General features: G+C 42.2%; 1 protein-coding gene across 1 annotated transcript in view; it reads right to left on the bottom strand.

The window, feature by feature from the left end:
* Positions 1–22,780, bottom strand: part of TCEANC2 (transcription elongation factor A N-terminal and central domain containing 2) — a 41,222-nt gene that overhangs the window by 14,789 nt on the left and 3,653 nt on the right. Inside the window, exon 3 of the mRNA XM_080800492.1 lies at positions 14,427–14,568. Coding sequence (XP_080656618.1) covers positions 14,427–14,568 — 142 coding nt within the window. The remainder of the gene's footprint in view (positions 1–14,426; positions 14,569–22,780) is intronic.

Genomic DNA, 22,780 nt, shown 5'->3' on the forward strand with positions numbered 1-22,780 from the left:
AAACACTTGGAATTAAAAATTTACAGAGAAATATTAGATATATTTTTTAAAAAATCAATAGCTTCCTTACGTCTGTAATAGCTAGTATGAATACAGTAGGGAAAAGTCCTGCTTACATGAGTAAAAGCGATAAAGCACTTAACAATATATTAACATGAATGTTAATGTTAATTAACATTGGGAAATGTTGCCTCCAGTTGACTCCAACAGCCCTGACAGGCCTCTCTGCCTAAGTTTCGAACCCCTTAATGGCATCTCCTACATGCAGCTAGAGTGGCCTTTTTAAAACTTCATTATTTCCTGTTTTAGAGATATTTTTTCTAAAACATAAATCTGACCATTTCACTCCTCCACGTAAATCTTTCAGTGCTGTACACAAACTTGTATCTTGTCACACAAGTTCCTTCACAATCTGTCCCCTCCCACCTACTTTCCAGTGAACATCCTATCTGCCTAGAATACCCTTGCTTCCCCCTTTATCTGGTTAGTTTCCATTCTGCCTTTAAGACTCAGTTCAGGAGGGGTGCCTGGGTGGCTCAGTTGGTTAAAGCTTCTGCCTTCAGCTCAGGTCATGATCTCAAGGTCCTGGGATGGGGCCCCACATCAGGCTCTCTGCTCGGCAGGGAGCCTGCTTCCCACTGCCACCCCCCCACCCCCCGCCTGCCTCTCTGCCTACTTGGGATCTCTGTCTGTCAAATAAATAAAATCTAAAAAAAAAAAAGAGACTCAGTTCAGGAGTCCCCTCCTCTAGCAAGTCCTCCATAATACCCCCCGTCTTGGGTCGGTACCTCTCCTCCTCTGTGCTTCCTTAGCACTTTGTGCTTCTGTTCCTCACAATAATTGTGGTAATTAGTTGTAATTAGCTGATCAGCTACCTCTCTAGCCCACCAAAGAGAGCTGGAAGGCAAGAGCTGTGACCCGTTCATCTTTGTCTCTCCAGCAGAAAATAGTGGCAGGAGGCACAGGGGTCGGGAGAGTGAGTGTGAAGTAAATGTTGGTGGAATGAAAGACCCATATGAAGAACAACATCTTTTACTAAAATACAGGTGGCAATGCAATGAAGGGGGAAAATGCACCATATTATAAGATAGAAAGGTTAGTACAAAGAGATACGAGTAAGACACAGTTCCTAGAATCTGACCTAAACTCACCTTGCCCAAGTGTGCACAGAAATGTGTACAAAAATACCCTTACAATACTGTATGTGATAGTGAAAAGTGAGAAACAATTTGAAATCCATCATTAAGGGTCCAATCTGTTAAATAAGCTACAGTCCATTCGAACACGAATACCTTGCAGCCATAAAAGACTGGAAGAGCTCTACATGTAGTAACATGGAAAGATGACTACTTTATTCAGGTTCTCTGAAGATCACGCACAGTATGAGCCAATATTTACTTTTAAAATTATATTTGTGTATACATATAAGCACCTAGACTTGTTTATAGGCAGAGAAATAAGTCTGAAGAATTTATAACGAAATCATTAACCGGGGTATCCTCTGAGCAGTAGGACTGCGCGCGTCTGCGCAGTTCAGCTCCGTCGCATGGACGGGCTCAACCTATAAGCCATCCTAACAGCACGGGCTGTGCGTAACAGAGGTACACTCAGATTTCTCCGAACACAGATCCTTTGCTTCCATGTGTTCCCCTTCTTGTCCTTTTCTCTCTCCAAGAAAGACACTGTTGATCCAGCTTTATACATGAGAAATGAAGATGCACAAGTCCCCCAAACCGAGAGTCCTTCTGCTCATCGAATCCGATGGATCTTCTCCACCCAGATGTCACATGCTCCCCCTGTGGCCTCTGACGCTGCTGTCTGTCTTCTGAAATACTCTCTTCCACTGCTTTTTGAGACACCACCTGTGACCGTTCCTTCTCTCTCTTCTGCTGGCTACGTATGTCTTACCTAACCTTTAATTATTGGTGAACCCGAGCTGGGCCATTGTCCTTGGCCTCTTCTCTTCTTTCTCCACCTGCTCTCCCTGAGTAATCTTACCCACTCCTGTGGTCCAACTGCCATCCACAAGCAGATGACTCCCAAATATATATCTCGAGCCCAGAGGCTCTCACTGGGCACAAGACCCAAATGTCTAGTCTCTGGACACCTTCATCTGCTTCTTTCGCAAGTGCCTCAACTCGGTACTTTTAAAAAATTTATTTAAATTCAGTTAATTAATTAACATATAGTGTATTTTTTTTTAATTTATTTGACAGAGATTACAAGTAGGCAGAGAGGCAGGCAGAGAGAGAGAGGAGGAAGCAGGCTCCCTGCTGAGCAGAAAGCCCGATGCGGGGCTTGATCCCAGGACCCCGGGGGATCATGACCCGAGCCGAAGGCAGAGGCTCTAACCCACTGAGCCACCCAGGCGCCCCCATATAGTGTATTATTAGTTTCAGAGGTAGAGTTCAATGATTCATCAGTTGTATACAATTCCCAGTACTCATTATATCACGTGCCTTCCTGAATGCCCATCACCCAGTTACCCCATCCCCTGATAGGAAGCAACCCTCAGTTTGTTTCCTATGATTAAGTAACTCAACATTTCTAAAATGGAGAATGGAACTCATTATTATCCCCCTCAGTCCCTCTTCCCGTACTTCTTGTCCCACAATGGCGCCACCATCGTCCCATCATTTCAGGCTCCTTAACATTTTTTACCTTTCCCTTTCCTCCTCATCCCCTCTTCTTCCTCACTGCTACCCTAATTCACGTCCTCACCACCTTTCTGCAGGTTTACTGCACAGACATAGTAACCAATCTCTGTCGCCAGTGTGGCCTTCTCCAACTTATCCTCATTACTCAAGTGAAAATAACTTTTGAGAAACACAATTTGAGGGGCACCTGGGTGGCTCGGTCAGTTAAGCATCTGCCTCTTGGTTTTGGTTCAGGTCATGGTCCCAGGGTCCTGAGACTGAGCTGGCATCAGGCTCTGCGCTCAGTGGGGAGACTGCCTGAAGATTATCTCCCTCTGCCTCTCCCCCAACACACACACACACACACACACACACACACACACACACACTCTCTCTCTCTCTCTCAAATAAAACATAAATTTTTAAAAACACAATTTGAGGGGCACCTGGGAGGCTCAGTCGGTTAAGCGGCTGCCTTCGGCTCAGGTCAGGATCCCAGGGTCCTAGGATCGAGTCCCATATCAGGCTCTCTGCTCAGCTGGGAGCCTGTTTCTCCCTCTCCCTCTGCCTGCTGCTCCCCCTGCTTATGCTCTCTTTCTTCCCCTCTCACTGTCAAATAAACAAATAAATCTTTAAAACAAAACAAAACACAATATGATCTCATTACGCCCTTACCAAAAGCCCTTCAACGGCTCTCTCCACTGCCCTTAAATTAATTCCTAAGTATAACATTCAAGCTCTCAATGACCTGGAAGCTCTTTGGCTTACCTTTCACCTTGTCACCCCCTTCCTGCTTCTGGTCACCCCCAGCCCTTCCACCCCTTGGCTTTCATGCAGTTAAGTTCCAGTCGTGGAGAGCAACTTGCAGGTCCTTGTTTCAGGTCAGGCCATGTGGCCTTCTTCCATTTCTGTGCCTTAGCTCACACTGTTCCCTCTGGCTAGAATGTTTAAATGCCCACCTTCCCCTCTAAACTGTAAACATCTTGAGGGCAGAACGCCATACCTTACTCCAAGTTATAGTCCCAGCTCCGGGCATGGGGCCTAGCAGAGCACAATCAATAAATGTTTGCTGAACTGAATCAAACACTTAAATAAAAACCATTTACATTTGGCTTTCAAATTGCTTTTGTACTAACATTTGAATATGGATGTAGTTGATTGGAAAAATCACACAACTGCAAACAAAATAATGGAACTCTACTACAAAGAACTGAATCCAAAGGCGCTGGGAAAATGAAAAGTTTCTAATTCTTACCCATTGTGAAGAATTCTTCCTGCTTACCATTCCAGATTGTATGTGAATTATCCCATTTAATTTTTATAACTAAACACTGAATTAAATACTAGTATTATATCACCTTTTACAAATGAGAAAATGAAGCTTGGCAAAATAACCTGCTCAGGGTTTCACAGCTACTAAGTGTTAAGCCAGGATCTGAACACACATGGCCTGATGACAGAGCCTGCACCCTAAACCTGGAATTCCTTGTACCTCTCTTTCATTAGAGACTGGCACATAGGGAGTGTTCAACGAAACTCTGTTGACATACTGCTCTTCAACTTCTTGCTGTTCCCAAATCAGAAAAGAGCACAGGCCTTGAGAGCACAGAGCACTGGCTGAAGGGCAGAAGGCTTCACCTCTCAAGCCAGGGCAATGGGGTCACCTCACAGATGCCCTACAGGGCCCCCGCCCAGACTGGTCAGGACGTGCTGCCAAACCAGTGAAGCCCTCCCAGAAAGGACAGTACCATAAGGGAGCCCAGAAGGATGCAAGATTTGCCAGCAAGTGGGTGACAGCAGGAAAGGCCGTCGGTCTGGGACAGGAAAAGAGAAGAGAGGGCATCTAGGAAACCCTTTTTTCAAGAAAAAACAAAACAAGACGAAATAATACATTTTAAATCAGAGAGGAAATTTCATGGTAACAATAACAACAGTTAGCCACTGTGCGAAATGCTGTACCTACCTCACCTCATTTAAGCCTCAGAGCGGGTAGGTGCTGTTATGATTCCCCATTTTGGAATCTTTACCTTGGTAAAGAACCCAAGGACCTAGAAATTCAGTGACTTATGGGATATGGCAAGTAAGAAGTGGGACCAGGTTTCAGATGTAGGCAGTGTGGCTCCAGAGCTCATGCTTTAACCCTATACTCATGCCCCTGGTGATCATACAGTCCTACCCCTTCCTGATCAAGATGAAAAAATATGAGGCTCCATGATCTTTCCCCAAGGTCACAAGTTGGTCAGTGGCTACATCAAGGAAGTTAATGATCTGCAAAGTCATTATTTGCTCCATGAAGTTTATGTTTGAAAGCAGGCAGTGCCACTGGCTGGTCTCATGATCTAAGTCAAGTCCCCTAGGTTTAAGGGCAAGGGGTTTCTACATCCCAGAACACTGGTAAGACGAATTCCCTGCAGGAAGCAGTCTTTTGCTCATTTGACAAACATTACCAAATACGAAGTATGTACCAGGCTTTGTGCTAGACACGGGGACAGAATGTTAAGCAAGACAATCCTGTACTCAAGGAGCCCCAGGTAGTTCTTAGCGTAGGAGAAGACACCTAAACAAAACAAAATACACAAAAGTGTTATTGGTAGGTCCAGGATCCTAGGACAGTATTGAAGGAGAACTCCACCAAGGGTCAGAAGGACAGACAGTCAATTCAGCTGACAAAAAGGCCAGGGAACACCATGAAAAGAGGCAATACTTGTCCTGAGTCTTGACAATGATTCAAGAAGAGAAGGAACACAGTGAAGGAGAAGACGGAACCTGAACTAGCATGGCATAATTTAAGGACTGTGGGAAGCACAGTAATGATCCTCAAGGATGTCCATGCCCCAATCCTCAGAACCTGTGAACATGTTAACTTACGTGGAAAATGGGACTTTGACAAGATTAAGGTTAAGGACCCTGAGATGGGAAGATTAGCCTGAATTATCTAAGTGGGCCCAATCTAATCACACAGGTCTTTAAAAGTAGAAGAGACAGAAGGCTTGTGTCAGAGAGATAAGATGTAAGAATTCGACCCACCATTGCCAGCTCTGCAGATGAAGGAAGGGAACCATGAACCACGGAATGCACATGCTTCTAGAAACAGGAAAAGGCAAAGAAACTGATTCTTCCCTAAAGAATCCAGGAAGGAATGTAGCCTTGCCAACAACTTGATTTTAGTCCAATGAGAACTGTCTTCTGACCTATGAAACTGTAAGATAATAAATCTGCATTTCAAGGTTTTAAACCACTAATTTTGTGGCAATTTGTCAGGGCATTATTCAATAGAAAATGAATACAAGAATCTATAAGAAGTTCAAGATTGCTGAAGCAATGACAATCTACAGGACAACTTGAAAAGAACAGGCCATCTGAAAGGTCCTTGCCACAAACTTATTCCATAACCTTGAGCAAGTTAAATCACAAACCCATTCATTCACCCACTCACTAACTCATTTATTCATTCAACTAACATTTTGGCTTCACACAGAAGACTGGGTTTCACCTGGGTCTTGAGGGGCAAGCAAGAGTTTACCATGGACAAAGGTGTACTTTTAGGTTTCAAGAGATGACATGACATGATATAAATACATCATAGCTTTGTCACTTATTATCTGGTTTTCTGACCAAGGGCAAAGTACTGCAAACTCTCTAAGCCTCAGTTTTCCCATCTGTAAAATGGAGAAAATTGTAACATTCCCCTCATACGACTGTTATCTGGATCAAATGAGATCACAGATGGGAAAGTACTTTGTGGGTACAGGGGTTTTTGGTGTTGTTGACCAATCATAAATGAAAATAAGACATCTCTGAAATCAGATCAATAGGACAGACATATAATTTTCCCGTAATAGTCATGTGTGCAGTATTGCAAAAGGGGCCACGCTTGCTCCCCCTGGTTAAGAGGGCAAGGCTGCCCCCACCGCCTTACCGGACATTTACCCCATACCCCTTGCCCACTTATTTTCTCTGTAATAAAGGTATCTAGTCACAAAACCCTTAATTCAGTGCCAGGTCCAAAGGCTTTTGCCCAGACAGCCCTTGACTTCCCAGACCACTTGAGAAAAATGAGGTCACACATTTCTTCTGCGTGTTAGGGTCTGCATGCCATTGTTCTGCCCTGCCTCTCTCCCTCTTCCTTTTTAATTACACTCCCTCTGTCTCTTCACTGGCTCCTCTTCTTCCTCCTACTTCCCCACCACAGGCATTCTCTCAGGTTCAATCCTTTAGCCTTTTCTTTTACTTTTATTCAGAGAATTCAACCACTTAGGTGATTGTAAGCAAATGCTTCTGGGCAGATGACTTCCAAATATGCATTGTCCATCTTAAATCTCTTGTCTGATTTCAATCCCACTGTTCCAGCTGCCTGTTGGACATTTCTACCTAAAGAGTTTATGTCACAGCAAAATCCTAGGCATGTTGACTAAAATGGGAATGCTAAGAGAAAACTCCCATTTGGGGTACATAAGAAAAGGTACTAAATTCTAACTTAAGGAGGTATGTTTGAGCAGATGGCAGAACCCAGAGAAATGCTCTGATAAAATAAAGGCCCATATGGCTGGGGTCCAGGGCACGATGGCAGTCTGTCTGCTAACCAGGAAAGAACCCTGCCCTAAGAGACATGGGCTCTCATTACATTTCTGGTGCCAACCTCACTAAGTGGCCCTGGATAAGTCACTTCATCTCTCTGGGTCTGAGCTTCTTTGTTTATAAATTGAAGGGAGCTAAATGGATTTAAAAGTGTTATGACATTGACTTTAGAGAATTCAGAAAAAGAAAACAAAAATGGTCAGATCTCAACAGTAAACAGGCAAATAATAAAAACAATTCACAAAAAAGGACAAAGTGCCAAAAAACACAGACAACAATTTATTCTGTGCAGCAAATGAAAACAAGATGCTATTTTTACCTATTAAACTAGTAAGATTTTAAGAAAGTAGCAGGACTCTAAATCAGAACATTTCTAAAAGTCTTAAGATTCAAAAATTAGTGAGGACAGGAGATGCATACCCAAGAGTCACCTGAATTAAGTCACTTCAGTTAAACTGGAGAAGTGGACAAGCTCTCCGGTTAAGTTCTTTCTTTCTTTAAAGATTTTATTTCTTTATTTGAGAGAGAGAGAGACAGAACATGAGCATGAACATGAGCACTAGCTAGGGGGGAGGAGGCAGAGGGAGAAGGAGAATCAGATTCCCGGCTGAGCAGGGAGCCCCAATGAGGGGCTTGAATCCAGGACCCTGAGATCATGACCTGAGCTGAAGGCAGATGCTCAACTGACTGAGATACCCAGAGGCCCCTCTGGTAAAGTACTTCTAAAGCAGTGGACTGAGGTCTGAGATTTTTGGAACAGCACCGTCTGTTAAGGGAAAGGGACCAGAACAAAGAAACAGAGAAAGGCAGGAAGTGGGATATATAAAGCTAGAGCGAGCCATGGAGAACATCTTTGTCCTTGTCATTTTCACTGATTTGATCAATATATCCCGAGCTGCTGTTCTACGCCACACTAACAGTTGAAACATGCTGATGAATAAAAGAGCAATGTCCTGCGAACACAGAGCTGCTAGTTATGAAATAAAAAACAAAGAAGCAGATAAATGAGTCATTATAAACTCAGATAATGGGTATGAAAGAAATAAACATATTAAAAAAGAAATTAACATATTAAAAAATAGACACAGAATTTGGAAGAAGTTCAGTGCCATTAATGTCAACAGAAAAGAGAGTAATCAATGGTCTCAAGTTCACAGTTCTGGGAAGATGAGAAATGAGACAAGAGTACTGGATTTGGATAGAAAGAAATCACTTGTGTCCTGAGAGGGAAGAACAGTGGTGTGGGAGAAGCCAGGACAGAAAGGGTTTTATTTTATTTTTTTTAGATTTTATTTATTTGACAGACAGAGATCACAAGAAGGCAGAGAGAAAGGCAGAGAGAGAGGAGGAAGCAGGCTCCCTGCCGAGCAGAGCCTGATGTGGGGCTTGATCCCAGGACCCTGAGATCATGACCTGAGCTGAAGGCAGAGGCTTAACCCACTGAGCCACCCAGGCGCCCCAGAAAGGGTTTTAATGAAGGAGTGAGGAGGGGCAGAAATGGGAGTTGTATCAATCATTTTTAAAGGAATGTGGCTATAAAAGACAGAAAGAGCCGGAGGAGAGGACAACACAGAGAAAGGCACACTGTGTCCTCATTCCCTCTCACCTCCACAGTCAGACCTTGCTAAGGCTGGTCCATTCTCCCCGACAAGGTCCCTCTGTGAGCCGGTCACTCAGCAGGTTAGTGTCTCCTCTGTTCCAAAAATCAGAACTTTCTTCCCTTTCACATTCCCTTTCTGATACTGCTGCCTCTCTCTTTTCTTTCAACACAAAACTTTTTTTTTTTTTTTTAAGATTTTATTTATTTGACACAGAGATAGAGAGCACAAGCAGGCAGAGAGGCAGGCAGAGGGAAAGGGAGAAGCAGGCTCTCGGCTGAGCAGTGAGCCTGATGCAGGGCTCGATCCCAGGACCCTGGGATCATGACCTGAGCCAAAGGTAGACACTTAACTGACTGAGCCACCCAGGTGCACCTCAAAACAAAACTTCCTGAAAGAGTTGTCTACTATCAGTTTCATTTCCTTATCTCCTCCTCTCTCTTCAAGCTTCTGCCCCCAACCTTGCCTTTGAAACTGTCCTTACCAAAATCGTTAAAGACCCTACTTTGCAAAATCCAACATCCAATTTCTAGATCTCATTTATTTGGCCCTTTGACAACAATGGGCATGCTGATCTCGGCCACCACCCCTCCACCCCCAGCAAACACCCCACTCCTTCCCACTGTATGACAGCATGCCCTCCTTTTTCCCTTCTGTTTCTCTGGTCACACCTTCTCAATTTCCTTCTGTAAGTCTCTTCAATATTGGTATGCTGTAGGATTTGGGACTTGGTTCTTAGCTTTTCTTATATACTCTCCCTGGACAAGGTTACTTATTTCTATTGCCCCGATGTCTGTCTATATGCTGATAATGACTCTCAAATAGATATATATGGTCTCTCCTTAGCTGCAGTCTTGTACATCCATCCAATGTCTTGCTGGACATTTCCTCTTGGCTGTCCCACAGTATGTCAAATACAGTAAGTCTAAAATTGAACTTTATTCCCCCCATCTCTATAGTAATAAGTGGTACAGCCATCCACTAATTTGCCCATATTAGAAATTTGGGCCTCAACCTTCATTTCTTTATCTTCATTCCCAACATCCAATCAATGGCTATGTCCTTTGGGTTTTATTCCATTTATATCTCTTGATTCCAAGCACATGGCTCCATCCCCATGATGACTATCCCATCCAGGCCACTCTCATTTCTCACCTAGACATTTTAATTGCTTTTTAACTGGTTTTCCTCTAGGTCTGCTTCTCTCCAACACTCTTCCCATGTGGTGGACAGATTTTTCTAAGATGCAAATCTGAATATGTCACTCCTCTACTCAAAACCCTTCAATAACAACCACTTATTATCCTTAAGATCTCAGGCTCTATGGTGGACTAAAGCTACCCACCGCAATAGATTCTGGATAAAAGTCACCTCATTCCCTCCTCCAAGAAAGTAAGCAGAGGCGAAAGGAGTAGGGTTATCCTAAGGAGTGATGTTAACAGCAATGCTGCTGAAACTCTTAACTTTGGGCCAGTGGTAAAGTGGGAGAGCTAACTGTGGGACTCTGATACTGGGCTGGGATCCTTGCAGGGTGTGCTAAATATTCCAGGTCAGAAGTGGTCTTTGACTACTGGCACAAACAAACAAAAAGAGTTAATTCTCTGGAGGGACGCTCCAACCTAACCCCATAGAATTCCCATGGATTAAAAGGGGGAAAAAATGAGCTCACAATTAAAAATCAACAAGCACATGGAAAGGCAAGCACCATGGGAGTCAGAAGAAACAAAGATTTAAATCCTCAAGGACTACAAGTACTAAAATAGATGAAGAATACAGAAGAACCATACATTAATATTTAAAGAAACAAAAGGCATAGGGATGCCTGGATGGCCAGTGGGTTAAGTGTCTGACTTTGGCTCAGGTCATGACCTCAGGGCCAGGGATCAAGACCCAAGTTGGGCTCCACGCTCAGCGGGGCATCTGCTTGTGGATTCTCTCTCTTTCTCCCTCCCCTCCCCTGCTACTTACACATGCAGGCTCTCACTCTCTCTCAAATAAATAAATAAACAAATCTTAAAAAAAAATAAAGAAATAAAAGGCACAGTGAAAAGGATGTACAAATACTATTGAAAAGAGACAGATTGCAGGGGGAAACTTGTAAAAATATAAAACGGCTTTGAAACAAAGAACTCCATGAATGGGCTATACAGCAGATGAGAGTGAGCTGAAGAGGGAATTAATGACTTGGAAGATCTATACCTGAAGAAATTTCCTGGAATTCTGTGAGATAAGGAGATAGATGACTGATAAGCTAACTGTTGAATCCCCAAATGAAGGAATAGCAAAAATGAAGGAGGCATTTTTAATGAGATAATGGCTGTAAAATTTCTACAAATGAACATAAATCTACAGATCCAGGAAGCAAAATACATAAGAAATACGTGCTACGGTAGCCAGTCTACTAATAACCTCCAATGATCCTTAGCTTTTGGTATTCATAACCTGTATGAGGGTGCCCCTGGGGCAAGATTTTACTTGGGTTGGTCTGTGTGACCAACAGAATATGACAGAAGTGATAGCATGGCACTTCCAATTTCAAGATTTCCATGAAAGACGCTGTGGCATCCATCTTGGTTGCTCTCTCTCAGAGAGCTTGCTCTGGGTAACGTCAGCTGCCATGTCATGAGCAGCCGTAAGGAGAAGCCCGCGTGATGAGGAAGTGAGGCCTCGCACCGGCATTCCTTTTTTTTTTTTTAAGTTGCTAAATTTGGGGGGACCTTTTACCCAGGGATGTGTAACTAATACACACACTAAAACCAAACAGACTTACAAAGAACCTTCTCCATCTGGTCCAGACTGTCTCCCATTTCACTTCTTGCCACACTCTTTCCAGCTTGTTACATTTCAAACACACCAAGCTTTTAGTTTCTGGAATGCATCATGTTCTCCCCCACCTCCAGCACTCTGTACAGCTCACATGATGTTCCCCACTTCCTAACATGTTCTTCAACACCTTCTTCTCTACTTCCAACGTGTATACTCTGTTGGCTAGCTTCTACTCATCATCAGAGCACTCATCACACACACTGATAAAGTCTTATTAAACTGTCTGCCCTTCCATTAGACTGCAGGATTCAAAAAGGGGGACAATATCCATCTCCTTCATTATTACGCCAACACAGTTCCTAGCACAAAGAAAGTAGTCGGTAAATATGTGTCCCTTATAGCCCACAGGATAGAGACAGGCAGGAGGCTAAAGGTATTAGAATATAAACATTCTCAGGCAATGATCCAAATGAATTTTCAGCCTAGCAACTGAAATAACTACAGCGGAAAAAGAAATCCCTATATTCCATATAACCTCAGGTTTAGGGAGGATTTGGGGTAGGGTTAGGACTCAAAAGTTGGATACTTTCCAGCTCCTCCTAAGTTAAGCTCCTGTGTTACCGTTTCATTATGATCCTTGAATTGAAATCTATGAACATTAGACACACCCATTCTTTTTTTTTTTTTATTATTTGTTTGTTCGACAGAACGAGAGAGCACAAGCAGGCAAAGCAACAGAGGGAGAGGGAGAAGCAGGCTCCCCACTGAGCAGGGAGCCCGATGTGGGGCTCGATCCCAGGACCCCAGGATCATGACCCAAACCAAAAGCAGTCGCTTAACCAAGTGAGCTACCCAGGCACCCCAGACACACCCATTCTTAAAAGCACACTCACAACTGTATTCAAAGGACAAACAGAAATAATATTTTTAAAAGTAATCTCTATGCCCAAAGTGGGGCTTGAACTCACAACTCTAAGGTTATGAGTCATATGCTCTACTGACTTAGCCAGCCAGGTCCCCCCAAAACAGAAATATATATGTATTTTTTAAATGATCACCTGTTCTGTATTTGTAGGACAATTCCAGCCTATTCCATTGATATTCAAGATCTGATCAGAAATGGTGTTTGTGGTGTCTGCCTAAATACAAACACACACACACACACACACACACACACACACACACACACACGTCATGAAATATTAATCACTAGTACCCTCTACTGGTGGAGACACCTTATCGGCCCATATGAATGGTCTTATTGCCCTCTAGTGACCACAACCTATAAAGAGAAAATCTAGCAGCAGATGGGAGAATCTCCTTGGCCATCATGATAGGGTTTTACGTTCTTTAAGCATCTAATTTTCTCAGGTTCTGGTTTATATTACAGGGGTGCAACTCTCAGGACTCTTGGGGGGCCCTCTGGGGATTTCACAGAGCTCTTGCCAGCTGTTAGCGCCAGTCTGAAGCTGCACTCTCTTTTGCTTCTCATGAACAAGAGGTCAAGGGGAGGCAGAGAAGGCAATGGTTGCACTAGCGAGGGCAAGAACAGCAGCTGTGAATGACTACCTTGGACTCCCTAGGGAGTCGGGAGCAGCTTGAGGAACACATGGTGGTCCTCCCTCGCATATTATTCACAGTTGTGTACTCTACTAAGATGGCAATTCAACCAAGTCCCCAACTTACCTTTTAAATATCTCAACGCTGTAATAAATGATGTAGTGGCAAATGTTGCTATCATTTTGTTTTTACAAACCACACTCTGCGAGTTATTTCTACTCAAGACAGAAAAGCCGAGATTAAACATCAAGATTTAGCTGAAATGTCATCTCTTCTTGAAGCCTTTTCTGAATTCCCCAGATGTAAGTGACTGCTCTGTCCTTTGTGCCAGCATGTGCCTTGTACAGATCAGAAGGATAGCCAGGATATTATTTATAGGTTTCTGTTCATAACCTACAATATTTTCTGCTCCTGATGTCTACGTGCTTGTTTCTCCCACCAAACCCTAAGTTCCTTGAGGTCATGTCTCAGACATCTCTGCACAACCAGCATCAAACACACTTAAAAAGTTATCCTTAGGGGCGCCTGGGTGGCTCAGTGGGTTAAGCCTCTGCCTTCGGCTCAGGTCATGATCTCAGGGTCCTGTGATTAAGCCCCATATCGTGCTCTCTGCTCAGCAGGGAGCCTGCTACCCTCCCCCCCCAACCCCTGCCTGCCTCTCTGCCTACTTTCAATCTCTCTCTCTGTCAAATAAATAAATTAAAAAAAAAGAAAAAGTTATCCTTAGATCACTGCTGGTTACCAGTCCATGAGTTAAGTACAGAAACTGACGTAAGCATTTAGAAACTTTAATAGCAGGGGCGCCTGGGTGGCTCAGTGGGTTAAAGCCTCTGCCTTCGGCTCAGGTCATGATCTCAGGGTCCTGGGATCGAGCCCCGCATCGGGCTCTCTGCTCAGCGGGGAGCCTGCTTCCTCCTCTCTCTCTGCCTGCCTCTCTGCCTACTTATGATCTCTGTCTGTCAAATAAATAAATAAATAAAATCTTTAAAAAAAAAAAAAAAAAAAAGAAACTTTAATAGCAATTTGACCAAGTAATTCTGTATCTGCTGAATCTAATGAAAAAAAAAAAAAGTAGGGCATGTATTTTGTATATTTTCTTTTTCTGGCAATTTTTATTATATATTATAAAAATATTGGTCTGCAACCATGGAGAATCTTTTAAACAATGGTCCTTTACCACAGATAATTTGGGAAGCGCTGATATGAAAAATAACTTAATGTTTGAGGGAGGGAGGAAAGGAAGGAGACAAAATACAAGCACTTTTCATAAAATTCAGAAGGAACATACCTATCCTTGTTGATTTTAACACTTCCCTGGAGGGTATTTTCTTCTTTAATTCTTGTAAAGCTTCCACTAGATTCTCTCTGGTCTGATCAGGAAGCTCCAATGTAGTTTTCCATCTTTTTATGTCTTCTATAACCACAACTCTCTGGGAAAAAGAAAAGTCATTTGGAAAATGGAACATTTTCATTAGAAAAACATCTGCCTTCACCTGAGCTAATGGGGCTCCTATTGACATATGAATTATTGATTATGACCTGAACCAAAGCACAGTGTGTATGATGGCCCCAAATGATGGGTAATTGCTTAAAAGCAGGTCCCGCTTACTGCAAATCAGGAAGAGAGTTACATCTATTAGGAAAAGTGCAAGTTTTAATCTAACCATGTCAGACACCACTGGGCACTTAGCAGAGAGAGGCAATAAGGATGAGAACAAAAGAAAAACGATACTAAGGTGAACCAACCCTATAGCTCACTTAAGTGTCTTAATTCACATGCAAGGACGGAGATGAGGAAGTCATAAAGGCATATTTATTTCGACAATAAAAAGCATGCCTCAACAGCTCCCCACTTCCTACATGATAAAATTCAAACTCTCTTATTTGAAAAAAAAAAAAACTTAAAAACTTCAAACACATAAAAAGGTAGAGTAATTGTAATTGAAAAAAGTTAACATTTTGCCATTTTGCATAAAATAACAAAACATTCTAAAGTTTGTCCCCTTATATCTTCTCCTGTTTCTAAAAGAAATCGCCACCTTGGGGCGCCTGGGTGGCTGGGTGGGTTAAAGCCTCTGCCTCCGGCTCAGGTCATGATCCCGGGGTCCTGGGATCGAGCCCCACATCGGGCTCTCTGCTCAGCAGGGAGCCTGCTTCCCCTTCTCTCTCTCTGCCTGCCTCTGCCTACTTGTGATCTCTATCTGTTAAATAAATAAATAAATAAATCTTAAAAAAAAAAAAAAAAAGAAATCGCCACCTTAAAGTTGACATGCATCTTTGCACTAAGTGTAGAATAGAAACAATTAAGGAATCTGGGTGAAGGGGATGGGGAAGTTCTCTGTGATCTTTGCAACTGTTCTGTAATTGTGAAATTATTTTGACTACAAATTTAAAGAAAAATCAAACTGGAAGACAAAAGAGTAAAGTTGCTTTTATAATTACAAACAAAAATATCTTATCTTGCATGGTTACTACGCTGGGGGAGGTGGGTCCAGTTAGGGAAAGGAAGGGGGCACAGAGGGCTTCTGGGATTCTGGTAATGTTCTGTTTCTTGGCTCTGGATACTGGTGACACAGATGTGCTCACTTTGTGAAAATCTGTCAAAATGTCCACTCATGATTTGTCCACTTTTCTATATGCAGACTATAGTTCAATAAAAAGCAACTAAAAAAAAATGTGTCAATTCCCTTCCCTGGCTAGGGTCTGCTTCCAGCCTAGCATGGGGAGATGTCCAACTCCTGGCCCCATCTTTGCTTCCCCTCCTCCCCCGATCTGCTTGTTTGCTTTGACCTCTGACCCTTCCAAGCTCCAAGCTGGGAAAAGGAGCGGTAAGGAAAGTCTTCACTTCTTTTGTGACACTCCCTCAGGTGTGCTCTCTGGACTCGTGTAAAGCAGACTGTTTTTCTCGTAAGGGATGCTTCTGTGGTTCCTTGGAGACCTCCCATTGTTTTGAGACGGCACCTGCAGTTCTGGGAATGTCGGCCATGCCTCTTTCAGCCAGCCGATTACACGTCCCCGGTTTTTGACAAACCACTTCACAGACTCTCTGTAGGGGTGTCACTGTCCTTCCAAGGATCCTTTTGAACCTAACCCTTTTAATTCTACGCCAGGCCAGCCAGCATTTTCTCTGTTGTACCCACATCTTTGCCCTGAAGAATTCTAAGGGTTAACAGCCTTCCCATACAGCCACTCCCTCTTTTTAGACTTTCCCAGGCACGGGTCTGGTCTCTGTGTGCACCAGCTCCAGGAACAGAGGTCCAGTTCTCCAAGGGAAAATACCACAGCCTTCCCACTTTATCCAAATGAACTCTCTCTCCTCTCCTGCTTTTTTTTTCCTCCTCTCTTCCTTTAACTTCAACCTTCTTTATAGCCTAGAGTAGGCGATGCGTTCAGGATTCCAAAACTGGTCTTCGTGTACTGCCTTCACAAATTCTGCAGTCTGCAGTCTAGAATCTCATTTGGGAACATTCTCCTTTGTTCTCAGCCTTTAGGTGCTTTAGCCAAAAATGAGAAAAGTCCTTTGTTATGATTTGCTACAGTATAAAGCAGTATCATTAGTGCTAAATGGTATGTAAAATAAATAAACAAAACCAGGTAAGGGGTTATATTCCATAGGAAGAAGGTATAAAGTATAAACACAACATTCCACAAAATGCTTTTTTCACTCATTATATTTTCTCAATTCATTCATACTGATATACATAAACCCAGCTGATCCATTTAATAGTAATGAATAATATTCCATTATTTTTATATATACATGTCTTAGAATTCTAAAATATATTCCCCTAATGGTTATCTAGGGTCCCCCTACCCCATATTTTTCCGGTTATAAACACTGCTTGGATGAACTCCTGCCTATGACGTATTCAATACTGTCTTCCATCTCTTGACTTTCAACTTTTCTGGGTCATTATGCTTTAAATAGCCTATGGTGGCTTTATTCTGTACCCATCCGCCACCCGATCTGAGCATCTCTATCTTTTAACAGGCAAGGGTAATCCATTTGCACTTATTATAGGCACAGATATAACTGGAAATACATTCTCATTGCTTCCTCTTTGCTTCTTTTTCTTTTCCTTTCTTATCTTTGCTTTTAAGTTTAGGTTTCTTTGATCTTGTTTTTCTTTATAGTTTGGAAATGATATATCCTATTGCTATCATTTTAGTGTTCACCCTTACAAGTTTTAAGATGTAAGCTCAGTGAAATCTATCAGTGTCCTCCTCATAAGCCTCTACTGTGGAAACCCCTATTAGAAATATAAACAACTTGTCTGTCCTTTGTGTACCTTTTCTTTCATATTTTTCGCTATTTCTCTGTGATGCATTCTAAGTGATTTCCTCACATCAAGCTTCCAATCCACCATTTCTCTCTGTAGCTCTAGCTAGTCTACTTTTAATCTATTCAATGTGTTTCTGCATCAGCAAATATTTTTTTCATCAGATGGCTTAACATTTCCCTCAAAAATCTGCCCACTTTCTTTTCATACTATCCTGAATTTCTAGTCTTTTATCTCTGTGAAAATTCATATAGAGATCTCTTTGAGATTATACTCTTATCACCAATTCTTGGGATAGAAATGCTATTATTTATCTCTGTCTGCTCATTCTCCCTCCAGGAAATCAATTTTCTTGGAGAGTTTGTAATTTTGACCATGAGTTCATCTTTTTTTTTTTTTAATCGTCAAGGTTTTTTTTTCTTTAATCTTTTTTTTTAAAGAGTTTATTTATTTGACAGACAGAGATCACAGGTAGACAGAGGGGTGGGGGGAAGCAGGCTCCCCGCCAAGCAGAGAGCCTGACATGGGGCTCCATCCCAGGACCCTGAGATCATGACCTGAGCTGAAGGCAGAGGCTTAACCCACTGAGCCACTCAGGTGCCCCACCATGAGTTCATCTTTAATGGAGACTGTTCTCTATGGGAATCTGATGCCCCAGGTTGTGAGATGTTTTAACAGGAAAATCTCATATTTGCCTTGGCCAAAGCCTCTGGATTTCTGTTTCTATACCAGTTTTTATGCTATTTTTTTTCAGTTTTTCCCAGAGTGTAAATTTAAAACTATGCATAGTCATAAGAGTGGGGTTCTAATTTATTGTAGTCAATTCTTTTCCCTTCCAAAACCCCTGAGCAGATCACAGTCTCATGCTGTTTCCTTGGACCAGTGGATGGCATGTTTCTAGTTCATTTTTCACAAACTTGGTAGACCTGTTTTAGCTCCCAGCTGCAGGTGGAAATTATTAGCCCGAGCCCTTATCTGCAGTTCCCATACTGGCCCCAAATCTCACACCCCAAGCATTATATCTGGCTTCATAAAACTGTTTAGCTTCTGCTCCCCCTTAAAGCTCAGGGTTTGAATTTCCTCTCTCTTCCTGGCATCTGAGGATTTCTCTTTCTTGCTTTCAAGCTCAGCTCTGTATTAGAGACTTTTTATCCAGCATTTCCACATGGTTGGAATGAGGTTAGGGATTCCACATCAGACCATTCCAGTATATGAACTATAGAAACCCACACTCTAGCATGGCATAAAAGGCCTTACCTGACTTGGCTCCTGACATCTTTTTCAGCCTCACCATTTGGTCCAGCTATAGCAAACTATTTGAAGCTGCCTAAATGAACTGCAGTATTTCACACCCTCTGCCTGGGATGCTCTTTTTTTGCCTCAACCATATGATAAACACCTGTTTATATTTGAAGACTCTTTTCAAGCATCCCTTCTGAGGCCTTTCTTGATTCTCTCATACCAGACTTGACCACACTCCCTTTTGGGTCCTCTGTAATGTGGACATACTTCTATTACTGTATCTGCCTTTTATGCACATACTTTTTTAAGGCTGTCTTCCCCTCTGACCAGGAGCCATTTGAGGGCTGGTACAATTTATCTGTCTCTCTAGCCCCAATGCACAGTAGGTATAATTGAAGAAAGCCATCTCTACCCATAAGGACTCAAGTCCAGTGTAGTTTTCAGATCTGAAATTTTAGGTCAGAAATAGAAAAATCTACAGTCAATTCCAGAACAGAAGAATTCCATATATATCTGAGAACGTTTCCTTATTTCTGTCCAAATATGGGCCCCAAAATAGGTATTTCAAGTTGTTTTCTGAATTAGTTAGAGGGACAAGGGAAGTGGACACAGGGTATCAAAGGGGAAGCTACATAAGTAGTGGGAAGCTCATCACCAGAAAGAGTATGTGCTGTCTCTTATACCATCTGGTCTTACAATTGTGGCTGGTTGAAACATCAATTTTTGACAAGATGGAAACCATCGACCAGAGGGGGCAGGGGACAATCTACTGGCTGATCAATCCTACAAAAGGAGCAAAGGTTTACAGAGCACTCTAAAGTACTAAACCTAAAAGAATTAGCATATCCTAGAATCTTTTAATTAAAAAAAAAAAAACAACCTCCTATTACAACTAAGAGAACAAATCAGGTTCCCTTAAGGGAGTAAGAAGAGATTACCAAATTAACCTTTATGATTCTAATGTATACTACACAAGCTCTACTGGGTCTCACTTTTATTCCATGTGATACGGCTACAGCAAAATTACTTCTAACAAACTGATAACAGAAGTCCAATGTTCCTAATATTCCAAGATTTTTATACCTCCTCTGCTGGACATTCAGATGCCTTCACTTTCTTAGTTCACCCTATAGGGGGCAGATAGCGAAACCAGACTGTCTAATTCAAATCCCAGCTCTGCCACTTAACAGCTGCATGACCTTGGGCAAGCTACTTGATCTCTCTGTGCCTTAGATTCTTCAACTCTAAAATATGAATGATAAAAGCATCCATTTCACAGAGCTGTTATTAGAATTTAAAGAGTTAATATGTGTAAAGCACTTAGCACAATTCCTGGCCCATAGACAAGGGCTCAATAAACACCAGCAGTAATCATTACTATCGCTCCCATCATCACCAGTCCCAGCTCTAGTTTTCCTACACAAGCCTCTCCTCCACACACGAAAAGAGGAAATTATTGGTCAGTTTTACTGCATGCCAAGCACAATACTTAGCCCTTTCAATATACATTTATCTATTTAGCTCTCATGATAACCCTGCAGGTTAGATATATTTCTGATGTTATATATATGTATAACTTATGTGCATGTATATATATATATGTACAACTTTCTGATATTACTGACGAAAAAAATTGAGGCTTGAACATTCAGCAGATTCTTGGCATTTAAATATGATGCTGGTGTGTGGGAATAAGTTACTTAGTAGAGTAGATCTAACTCTCTAGAACTCACATTTAACTCAACTTATTTTTAAGTCTTCATTGTGTACACATAAAGTAAGCACGTTTGCGTGCACACAGCAAAGAAAAGCCAGAACTGCTTATTGAGCGGTTCTGTGTCACTACTTCCCTCCACCTAGCCAAATATTTTCAACCCTTTAAGGTGCTCCGAGCACTAAACAGACACTGAGCTCTTTCCTCTGAACTCTTAACCCTTACTGCCTAAACAACAATTTTGTAATGGACCACATACGATTTTCTACCATTACTTACTAATTTTTTATAATATGATCTCCCAATAGGAAGTCCCACGAGGGCTCATACTTTCATCTTAAATTTCTTTTATGTTCCCTGGAGTATCTAGCTTACTGCTGGGCATAAAGTTGTTTTGCAGTAATATCTGTTAAACAGTTTACTACCCAGACCCTGCAAGGGCATCCCCAGATAATGATTATTGTTTATTCAATAAATTTTTACCTACAATGTAGCAGGCACTGCGTTAGGCCTTGGAGCAGAATCGGAACCTAATATGATACTGCGGTCATCAGGAGTTCATAGTAGACTGAAGAAAAGTACAGTTAATCTGATAATTAAAATACAGTGAGGTAAGTGTTATGAGAGATATCTGAACCAAGTACTAAGACAGTATTGAAGAGGGAAGGATTAATTCCCCCCAAAGGACCCAGAAAGCACTTCAACATTCACTTATTTAACAAATACTTATTGACCACTTGATATGTGCCAAGCACTGTGATAGGTCCAAGGATACGGAAGTAAATAAAATTCCAAAGGCTCCTGTACTCATAAAATTTACAATCTAGGATTCACAGGGAAAGTCACACTTGAGTGGGTTCACAAATGAGCACAGCAGTCTTCACAAAAAGAAAAGAAAAAGGTTTTCCAGGAAAAGGACCAGCATCAAGTCAAATTCCTGGAGACATGAAAGAGAATAGTTTATACAGAGACCAGCAAAATATGGGGTGTGGCTGGAATTCATTCCTGGGAAAGGGGAGCTATGAGGAATGGAATGAGAAGGCTCCCTGGGGTAGATAAGGAAGGGACTCAAATGCCATGCCAAGGCTTTTAGGGTTTTAGTTCATTTGGTCATTCAGAAAAATGCACTGTGGTCTTCTACATGCCAAGCCCTGTGCCAAGTACTGGGGACACAAAAATCAGTAAGACATAGTCTTTCAAGAAGCTCAGAGTATAGTGGAGTACAGCATTAAAAAACAAAACAAAACACAGTGTAGCACAAAGACAGTATAGCACAAATAAGGGCAATGACAGGGGCATGTTTAAGATACAGGGATCGATGGGATGCCTGGGTGGCTCAGCCAGTTAAGTGTCTGCCTTCAGCTCAGGTCATGACCCCAGAGTCCTGGGATCAAGTCCCACATAGGGCTCCATGGTCAGCAAGGAGTCTACTTCTCCTTCTGCCTGTACATGTTCTCTCTCTCTTTCTGACAAGTAAGTAAATAAAATCTTAAAAAAAAAATAGGGATAGCTTAGAAAAGGGAGTGATTAGATTGGCTTTCTGTCTGGGGGACAGAAGGGTGATCGGGAAAGGCCACATAGTAGAGGAGACCCTTGAACTAGGTCGTGGGGGACAAACAGGAGGTGATAAATTGATGATGACAGCAAACACTTGCATATTACTTAGTTCTGTTCCAAGCACTTATCATATACTGACTCACTCATCCTTCATAACTACCTTATAAAACAGATATTATCATTAATCCCATTTTATAGATAAAGACACAGAGAGGTTAAATAACTTGCCCAAGGTCAAATAATAAGTGGTATGGCTGGGATTTAAACATAGGCAGTTTGGCTCCAGAGTCTGTGTTCTTAATTACCAGACTATATTGCCACCAAGACAAGAGAGTAAGGCCATTCCAGGCAAAGAGGACAGCATATGCAAAGGGTACGGAGGTATGAAACAGCACACCATGTTGGGGAAATTTTGAGTGGCTGCCACTGATAGAATGGATAGGATGGTTAAGCAGCTGCCTTCGGCTCAGGTCATGATCCCGGAGTACCAGGATCAAGTCCCGCATCGGGCTCAGAGCTCCACAGAGAGTCTGCTTCTCTCTCTCACCTTCTCCTCTCTCATGCTCTCTCTCACTGTCTCTCTCGCAAATAAATAAATAAAATCTTAAAAAAAAAAAAAAAAAAGGAATGTCAATAGGAAGAGCAGCAGGGGTGAAGCACGCAGGTGCCAGGTCACAGAGGGCCTTGGGTGCCATTAAAAGAAATGTCTTCATCAATAGGTAATGAGAAACCACTGCAGGACTAGGCAGGGAAGTGACCTGAGTAGATCTCCTTTTCTTCTTTTCCTCTGGCTTAAGTGTGGAAGGGAGAATGAGACAGGATGCCAAAGGCAGAGAGACAATTTACCAG

Source organism: Martes martes (assembly GCF_963455335.1).
Source record: "Martes martes genome assembly, chromosome: 4".
Classification (NCBI taxonomy): domain Eukaryota; kingdom Metazoa; phylum Chordata; class Mammalia; order Carnivora; family Mustelidae; genus Martes; species Martes martes.